The following is a 9832-nucleotide window of genomic DNA, read 5'->3' on the forward strand; positions in this document are numbered from 1 at the left end:
CCTCCCAAGTAGCTGGGACTACAGGCACCCGCCACAACGCCTGGCCATTTTTTTGGTTGCAGCCATCATTGTTGTTTGGCGGGCCCTGGCTGGGGATTCGAACCCGCCACCTTAGGTGTATGTGGCTGGTGCCTTAGCCGCTTGAGCCACAGGCACTGAGCCACTAAATTTCTTAATAACTGAGAAGGTTCCTAAATGACTAACAGGCAGGTGGCATAGGTACATTGAACAAAGGGGTAATTCATATCTTGGGTGAGACAGAGCAGGATGGCATGAGATTTCATGATACTACCCAGAATAGCCCACAATTTAAAACTTATGAATTATTTCTGGAATTTTCCATTTCACATTTTTAGACTATAGGTAACTGAAACCAGAAATTGTGGATAAGGAAGTACTATTGCAGCACAAACTTCATTGTATTGGTTGTTCCATTTTATAATGTATTTTTTCATTTGGGAACTTAAGATTTCTTATATTTTTGAAGATGAGGGTTAATTTCAGCAAAGGGATGATTGATAACATAAATGTCTCTTACATGTAAAAAAAAAAAAAATCAACTTACCATAACAGGCAGTATGACTCAATGAGACTTTCCTTTATAAACAAGTCTGAAAGACAAATTAAAAAAGCCAGGATTCTAATAGACTTCATTAATCTCTTGAAATAGCTTCCCTGACAGCGGTGCTGCACCATTATAGATTGGTTAATAAATGCCAAGAGACAGCACAGCATGGTATTCTTGGGTGAACTGAAATAATAAACCAACTTCTGACTCATTAGTGATTTTGTGAGGTTTCATAGAGGCACTGAGTAACATGTGGTTTGATCACTAAGCCATGCCGATTGATTGCTCTTCACATCCTGTTCCCATCTACTCCCAGGGTGGTTTACAAAGACCTGTGTGTGGGTGGGAGGGTGGGGTGCAGAGAGCAGGATTATAAAAATGAGCACGCTGAGACTGTTGAGCTTTGTCTATTGATCTGATTTCTTGGCAGCAGCGGACCCCGCCGCCCCTGCTGCTCTAGCGAGCTGCACATGCAGCTACGTGCACTGTGGGTTCTCAGGGCTGGGACCCTTCCGACGGATTCCATAACATTATGCCCTGAGAAGAGGAGCATGGCTTCCAACTCACTCATTCATAATGTCTGTCTCCCCGCCCCAGTTGGGAAGCCTAGCAAAACCAGGACAGCATTTAAGGGAAGATGACCTAAGGAAGTGACCTTGGGTCACTGCAGACCATTGTGGTCAAAAAATACTGTGTTCAGGGGCTGTCCCTTTGTCATCTTAAAATCCTTGACTTATTGCCTGCATTTGATGGATTCCTTGGGAGCCAAGGCACATTTCTTGGGCTTCTAAGGCCCAAGAATTTAGGATTCCTTGTGGAACATGTTGCTGGAAGGGGCAAAGGGTCTGAAAAGAAGAGCAGTGAGCCATGTCTCCACAGGGCCACAACACTTTCCTGTATAAAAATATTTTGACTGGTAGAGACTGGCTGCTACTGTTGAAAAGTTTAATGGAGAAATATTCTGGAACCCCTGCTTCTCTGTCTCCTGACCACAGTGGGTTACTATAATAAGGTACTGTCGACAAAATACAGTACTGAAAGTCAGATAAAGCCCTAGCAGCTTAGGAGAGCTTTGTTTAAGAGAACTTTAAAAAGTCTCTCTTTTTATACAAGTATCTTATCAAAGAACCAAGTGGGTTTTTTTAATATGCAAATTGATGTGGGGATGCAGACAGCTGCCTCCCTACTCATTCTCTGTCCTTTGAAGACACTTTGAGGAACTTTTCTGCAGTAGCAGGTGTTTTTCTCAAAACCTGCCAGCAGAGGGCAGAGTGGCACTCTTTTGCCAGCCTTCAGGAAGCTTGGCAGGCTCATGCCTTTTCTATCCTTCTGATTACTCAACTGGTATTTCTTGGTCAGATGCCCAGTTTCTTCTGTTATCAGGAAGTAACTCCCTTTAAAGGCAAGAGTTTTCTGGGTTAGTTGAAATAAATCACTTTCTCCTTTGGGGCCAGAAGGCTGGCTGTGCTTCCATCAGGGAGTGGCCTTGCAACCACCATCACCCATTAGAAAACAAAAATGTTTAAATTATCATCGCCATCAGTATTTGCTGCAATATAACTTCTTACAGTTCTAACAAGCAGTAGGGGAACGTAACTGGGTTATTAACCAAGTGGCATGTTAACCAACCTTCTAAATTAAAACAACAAATATACACACATACTTAAACCATCAGTAGAAAGACCAAATGCTAATCGGTATGTTTTCCTTTCATGGAAATGCAAACTAATTTCCTAAAGCAAAATTTCTCATCTCTGGTTGCATGATGAAATCTACCTGAGAACTTTTTGTTTAAACCCCAGTGCCTGGGCTCTGGCCCGAGAGGTCCTGTTTTAATTAGTCTGAGGTACAACGTAGATGCCTGGACACTGGTTTTTTTTTTAAGCTTCCCTGGTGCTTCTCTTGTGTAACTGGGGCTGAGATTCACTACCCTAAACACATTTCCAATCTGTCATCTTCATTCTCCTCCCATTTCTTTCTTTCCAAATGTGTCTTTAAAGGAGTTATAAAAACATAACTTTCTTTACGTGTATCTTGTTACATGTAATTTACTTTTCCCACACCACATCGTACCCCTCTTCACGTCCATCTCTTAACTCTTTCTCTGACCTCTAGAATACTCTCTCATCACCCATGTCCTATACACCTTCAGGGACCCACCTCCAGTGGCATCTTCCTAGGTTTTCTTTTCTTCCTGCTCCCTACTTTCCCATCTAGAGGAATGGCAGTATCCTTACAGCTTCCGGTAGATGCTTAGTACTGAATGAACTGCACTGATTCTAACAGTCATTTTTCTTAAGCTAAACAACGGCAACTTATCTTAGCGTGGTGCCTTTCTATACAAATTAGAATCTTCTTTGAATTTAACATGCAACATCGATAGTAACTTTTTAATACAAAGAACTTTTGAATTTTTTTGAATGCTTCCCAGGAAGCCTTAAACACTTCAAGAGTTAAGAGACACCTCAAAACCTGTGCTCGACTTCCAGGGTGTCAGGAACATCACTTTAGTGCAGGACATGATGCATCCGTCCCTTGCTATATTCCTGCACTCCCAGCCTTATACTGCTGTGGCCCACACTAAGCCAGGTGACTCTCCATGTTCTCATCCCACCTCCTCAGATCCTGTCACCCCCACCCCTGCCCATACACCAAGAAACTTGGTCAGATGCCCAGTTTCTTCTGTTATCAGGAAGTAACTCGACACCCCAACCTCTATTGTTAGCTGTTGTGGATGCTTCTTGGTACCTCGTTTCATCTGGGCCTTTCCTGCCTCAGATCATGAAGATGCACTTCCCTTGTCTTCATCTGGCAAAGGGACAGACAGGAAAAGAATACACTGTGTGTGTCAACTTTCCTCCCTCTGGGCCTTGGCACTAACCCTGTGGGTTACCAGAGGGAGCTCAACAATAATGGCCAAAGTATTTGTAGTTAACTCAGCCCACCCCCATGGCTTCTATATGCCAACTGGCCACTATCCTTATTATTTTAGAACATGCCATATTTTCTGAATTATGTATACATTGAATTTGCAGGTATTTTAGACCAAATTATAAGTTGAAATTGGGCTCACTAGTCCCATGGCTAAAGTCCCATTGTATAGACTTAAAAAGTAATTTCTTATAAGGAGAAATGAGGTTGGATTAGAGTGCCTGTATTGTGTTTTTACAGTTATGTCTTATTATATGACTAACCAACCAACTCATTGTAAGCTATATAATTATTTCTTATTTTCTTTCTGGTAACTTGACAACCTCAGCTTCTCTACAAAACAAAAGCAGAATGTACTGAGCAGATTGTGTGTGGTTTTCTTTTATTTTTCTATTCACCTCTACCCTACCGTAAAGTACAAATGACAATGACAAGTCCCAGCCAGTGCGTGTGTCCTAACCATCTGTAGGCCCGCCTTTCCCCTGTGCTGACAGAGGAGACAGTCCTTGTTTCATGATTCCCTAAAGAGGAAACTTCTGCTTGGTCAGAAAACCATTGCCTTCTTTCGTTTCCTTTACAAATGCATTTGTTCAAGACTCTGTATTTCTCTCCCTATATGTTTGACATTCTGGAAAACTCAAAGCATTGAAACTTGGGCAGATGTAGATGTACACTAGAGCTGCACAGCTGTCTTTCCCGTTAAGGTTAGGTATGTCTGAAGATCTGGCACCAGGAGATTCACACTGGGGACTTAGAGGTGGTTTAACGGATACATTGTGATAGGCTTTAAAGAATTATTAGGACTTTAATAATAGGGGGAAATGGGATGTAAAAGAGATCAGAGCCAAACTTTAGAAGGCCTTTGGTATGACATGCTTAGGAATGTGGGCCTTGTTCTGCAGTTCAGGAGGATTTAAATGATCCTGTTCCTTTGCATCAACCCAGTCACAATTCTCTGCCCGTTTTGCAGCCAATGTTGTTCATAAAGGGGAGGAAAAAGAAGCGTTAAAGATAATTGAGGTCTCCTGCCCAACTAACTGGGAGAATAGTATTAACCTGTAAAGAGCCAAGAGGAAGAGCTTTAGAAATGGTGGGAACGAGGGAATGTAATAATTTGGGTTTTAGAAAAGTTGAGTTTGAAATGCCAGCTAAGCAGAGAGGTGAGTTATGTCAGTTAGTGAGTGGCAGGGCAGTTCTCAAACTCAGGAGATAAATGAGGGCTGAAGATAGAAATTGGGGAGCTCTTTAACTAGAGATGATAACTGAAGCAGTCAGAATGAACAGAAGGGAAAGATCATTAGCTGTGTGAACAGAGGGCTAAGAGCAATACCAGCAGAGAAAAAGGATGTCGAGGGGTGAAGCCAAGAGGGGTTGTCAACTTTGGCTGCACATTAGAATCACCTAGGAAGTTTTTTTTAAAAAAACCTGTGTTCAGGCCACATCACAGAACAACTAAATCTGAATCTCTGGGGATGGGGCCTGCTCAGTGGTTTTTTAAATTCTCCATGTGAGTTTAGTGTTGTAGCCACAGTTGACGATCACGATTTAAGATGACACCCAGGAGAATGCAGTTGCCGCCCACAGCCAAACTGTCACTTTCCATTAAAGCCGTAAGCACTTTGCCCAGTTTTACATTTTAAAAACCTTTTAACGGTTACAGTGCCTTTGGTTGCCTTATTACTTTCAAAGAAGGAAGTAACTGCCTCTGAAACATTCAGAGCAGCCCGTGCAGGAGCCTGTTGTTCCTTTGCAGAATTTAATACAACATAGGGGACAATACCTTGAGTGAAACAAGCAGCCCTGCAGTCTTGTCCAAGCCTCACCACTTTTTTGTCTTTGTGGGCACATCATCTTTCCTGTGATTCCTCACTGGCAAAATGGGAGACATGGACCTGGTGATCATAAGAGTCCTGAAACCCTACAAAAATGAGAAGATGTAGTTACCAAGTACAGAAGATCTTTAGAATTGCAGAGCAGAAGCCTTTATTCACTAAAATATAAGCTTCTCTAGAGCAGAAATGTTTCTCTTATTGTAATGCCCGTGTTCTGATTTGGACAGATTAGAGAGAAACTCAGGCATGGAAGGCAGGTCCAACATGCTTTATCCAACTCACAGGTGGCTGGTGAGGAAGCACAGAGGTCCGCCCTTATCCTGCTCCTGGTGGCCTGGGAGCTGAGTTACTCAGGAAGTCTACATTCTATGATCCGTGATCCACACACATAGGTCTTGCTCACCTTTACACCCAGGGGAACAATGATGGCACCATGCCAAGCATTAGTTACATAAGCACGACTTCACTGCACGCAGTGATGGCTGTCTAGGAACCCATGGCACTTTTCTATGGGTAAGAAAGCCTTGACAACCTTATCTTATCCCAAAGCCAAGGTCATGGGGGAGAAAGCCCAAACTTTTGTCTGTCCCTACACTTACATTCTGCTATATGCTGGGCATTTAGGACAATCCTTATCTCATAGTCAATGCTCAAAAAATATTTGTTGATATTGAGTAATTGTCCTTTTTAAAAAATTTTAAATATTTGCAAGTAGAAAGCAGAAAAGTTAGGTGACTTACCCAAGGTAATATAGTTTATTCGTAGAGCTATCTACAAACAGTTGGCTGGACTAGTCCAAGTGGGTGCTTTCCTCACGCCTGGGATGTTGTGAGGTGGTGTTAGTGAGATCTCAGACTCATCAGCACGTGATCCTCTGATGACTGCTGTATCTAGGTGTTTTATAATACCACAAAGGGCCTCTCACTGGAAATCGAGCAGTAGGTCTTATTTTTCATGAAAACCTAGGTCAAAAGAGAAACCCATGTGATAGAGAGGAAAGGAGTTGGGGCTGTTAACAGACATTGGTAACAATGCAAGTGCGATACACTCATTGGGTTCCTCTCTTCTCACAGGAGGTTAGTCCTCTCAGCAGCCACCAAACTACCGAATGCAGCAACAACAGTAAATCCAAGCCTGAGTCGGGTGTTTCAAGAGCTAAATCTTTTCTTCCTGTTCCTAGAAGTAAAGCCACCCAGTGTTCCCAGAACACCAAAAGAAGCAGCAGCAGCAGTAATACAAGGCAAATAGAAATAAACAACAACTCAAAAGAAGAGAATTGGAACTTACACAAAAACGAACAAATAGAAAAACCTAACAAATAGGCCTGCCTACAATATTCTCACTTTTAACTAATGTATATGTCATACAAAAACCATGGACAACACGATATAAATTCCTTTCAATGAACAAAATGTTTTCACTGTAATATAAAGTATGAGTGCGGGACCACTATTCAATATTTTGTAAAGAATGTATTTATAACCAACCTTTTATTGCTTTTTATTAATTCTGTAGGATCAAACTTCAACACCAAGAAGTTATGCCAACTTTTCAAGTAGTTTTATAATAGAAAAATTATAATAGTTTTAATCAACATGTTCAGGGGTATTAAAACAGAACTGTCTGTGTACTGTACAGCTATACATATGTACATATGTATGTATACTTAAGGAAATCCAATCATATTGCACACTACATGTTAAAAATGTGTACCACATTGGCTCAGATAACATTTGCCATTTTAAAATGGAGATCCTAATTTTATGTTCCTTTGATAGGGAATGACTAGAATGGGGCAATAACAAATCACTTCTAAACAGTTATTTTCCATTAAAAGCCATATGAAGTATTTTGCCTGTTAAATTCTAGTTTTATGTTTTAAATCTTTTAGTGGTGACATTATCATTCGGTTGCATCATGACTATATTTATGCTTATGAGTTTGCATTCTGAGTCCTGTAAAACATGAAATTATAATGCAATAAAAGTATTATCTTTCTTACAAAAGTTTTGTACTTAAGTGGATATTTAAAAATACCTGCATAAATGCTTCAATAAATTTGAAGTTAATTCCCTCTACAATATTATTTCTAGTAGCACAACTGATAATAAAATTGATATTTTTTAGAAGTGTTTCTTTTAAAATTACTAATGAAATTACTTATACAACTCACAGTTAAGATGCTTTGACACCAAATAAAATATTGATTTAGTGAAATGATTTTGCTGTACTTTCTACCTGTAGCTCTTTGTAGTTTATCTATGCAACAGATAGTTTTTGTTCGATAATAGAAAAGTTCCTGAAACATGCCTTCCATGTTGGTATTTCACTAGCTGTTCACAGAAAGACTTCCCCTTATTAGCAGGTATGAGACAGTTGGTTTAAAAACATTCACAGGGAGCTCCAAGAATGAGGTACTTACTGAATAGAACACCTTTTTTTTCATGAATACTAAAAACGTATTTTATACCAAGAGTCATTTACTCATCTAAGAATACTTAGAGCCCACTTTTCCAGAATGATTATTTATATTGGAATAAATACTCTTGCATAAATATTGTGTTAAACTTTACAAAAACGTCTGCAAGTATCTTAAACAATGTATAGTAAAAATTATGTCACATTGGGTAAGGTAGAGGAAGGCCTTTCTGTCAAGGAAGAAGCCAACTCCAACCCTTGTTCTCATTGTTTGTCTCTGCAAGGAGAACCCTGGGGTTGTACAGCTCCAACCTCAGACACACGGATGTGAACCTATGGAAAGACAAGAGCAGGGAACAGATCATGTTGGTAAGAGAGAGGGACTGTGGGGAAAAGGGTTGAAGGGCAGACTTAAATCCTGGGTTCCCTGGTAGTATGTGATGCTCTCAAGTATTTTCATAAAAAAGACACTAATCTTAGGAACAAAATAGAATGCTCTCAAAAATCCAAGACTGACATACCTAGATTCCAGTGGCTGTAAGGTATTTTTCTCCTGCTACGTACAACTGCTTAGATTATATCCAGTTTGTTAGTGATAAGAGATTGTGTTTTGTATTCCTGCTTTTCTAAAGATAAAGATCCCATTAATGCACTTAAGCACTAGAGGTGAGAAAACAAAACCAAGCACGGAATACATCGCTAAGATGACCTGCAATGAGCCATGCAACTTTGTCAGTAGCGCTCAACATGTGCACTTTGTATAATTGGATGGAAGACTGCAAGATTTCTACAGAAGGCTTTTAGAATGGGGTTTTTGAAATACAGGTAGAGACTTGTGGTCTTTGAGGGCAAACACCCTCGGGGCTGAATTAAGTGCTGTCTTTTATTTGCTTTGTGGCATAAGGCAAGTTACTTAATCCTCATGACTTACTTTTCTCAATAGTAAGATAAAGGATCACAACAACCTTACAGGTTGCCCATGAGCAGTAAATGACACAAATCATTTCTACTTTTGTCACTCATTCATAAAATAGTGAATCAATATCTCAGAACTTTGTGGCATTCCACAAAGGGTGCCAAAAAATGCACAGACATTTTAAGAAAGGAATAAAGATTGTAATAAGTCATGTTTGACTTCTGCAATTACAAGGGGTACTCAAACATGACTTGTATTCATCCTTTGTTATTAGTAGATATTGAGTATTATGATTTTAATACAGGTTTTTCCTTTCTTAAAATGTATATTTTTTGGCACCCTCTGCATGCTTTTTTAAGCAAATATTAATAGATCTGAAGGGAGGCATAAAGATAGAATAATAGAAGGGGGTTTCAATGTGCTACTTCCAACAATAGACAGATTATCCAGGCAAAATCAATAAAGACACGTAAACTACATTTTAGACTAAATGGACTCAGATGTCTAATGACTGTTTCATCTAACAGCAGTAGTAATACATTCTCAAGCACACACAGAACATTTTCCAGCAAAGGTCATTCTTAGGCCATAAAACAAGTTTTAAATTTAAGAGGATTAAAATACTATCAAATATCTCTTCTGACCATAATGGTTTGAAACTAGAAATCAATAACAAGAGAAATTTTAGAAATTTTACAAAGACATGTGTTTCAAAGAAATAAAAAATGTATTTCTCCTGAGCTAATTCAAAAGCTCATGTCTGTTCAGAATGGCTTCAAAGCTTGTCTATTCATTAAAGTAATATTATTGTAGGAGCTAGAAATAAAACAGAGTATTATGTGTCTGCCAGGCACCACCCTTCTTGGAGCTTACATCCTAATAGGTTGAGACAGTGAGTAAATGAAGAAGGAGATTAAGCAAGGTAATTTCTGATTGTGTGTGTTCTCAAGGGAAGGTAGTAAGTAGAGTGATGTGCTAGACAGCACTTGGAGAAGGTTATGGAGGAATGATTATTGTAGGGCAGACTGGTCCGAGGAAGGCTCTACCAGGACCTAACATTTACTCTGATGACTGAAGGATGAAAGAGATTAAGGTCTGAAGGAGCCAGAGAAACACCACTGGCAACTCTTCTTTGGGAAAACTAGAAAAATGAGATTACATTAAATT

The 9832-nt window shown here is 39.7% G+C and overlaps 1 protein-coding gene across 1 annotated transcript in view; it reads left to right on the forward strand.

Moving 5' to 3' along the window:
• Nucleotides 1-7541, forward strand: part of CTTNBP2 (cortactin binding protein 2) — a 161684-nt gene extending 154143 nt beyond the window's left edge. The window contains exon 23 of the mRNA XM_003789791.2: nt 6405-7541. Coding sequence (XP_003789839.1) covers nt 6405-6653 — 249 coding nt within the window. The 3' untranslated portion in view covers nt 6654-7541. The remainder of the gene's footprint in view (nt 1-6404) is intronic.
• The last annotated feature ends 2291 nt before the right edge of the window (nt 7542-9832 follow it).

Source organism: Otolemur garnettii, unplaced genomic scaffold (assembly GCF_000181295.1).
Source record: "Otolemur garnettii isolate 467f Iridium unplaced genomic scaffold, OtoGar3 scaffold00037, whole genome shotgun sequence".
Classification (NCBI taxonomy): Eukaryota; Metazoa; Chordata; class Mammalia; order Primates; family Galagidae; genus Otolemur; species Otolemur garnettii.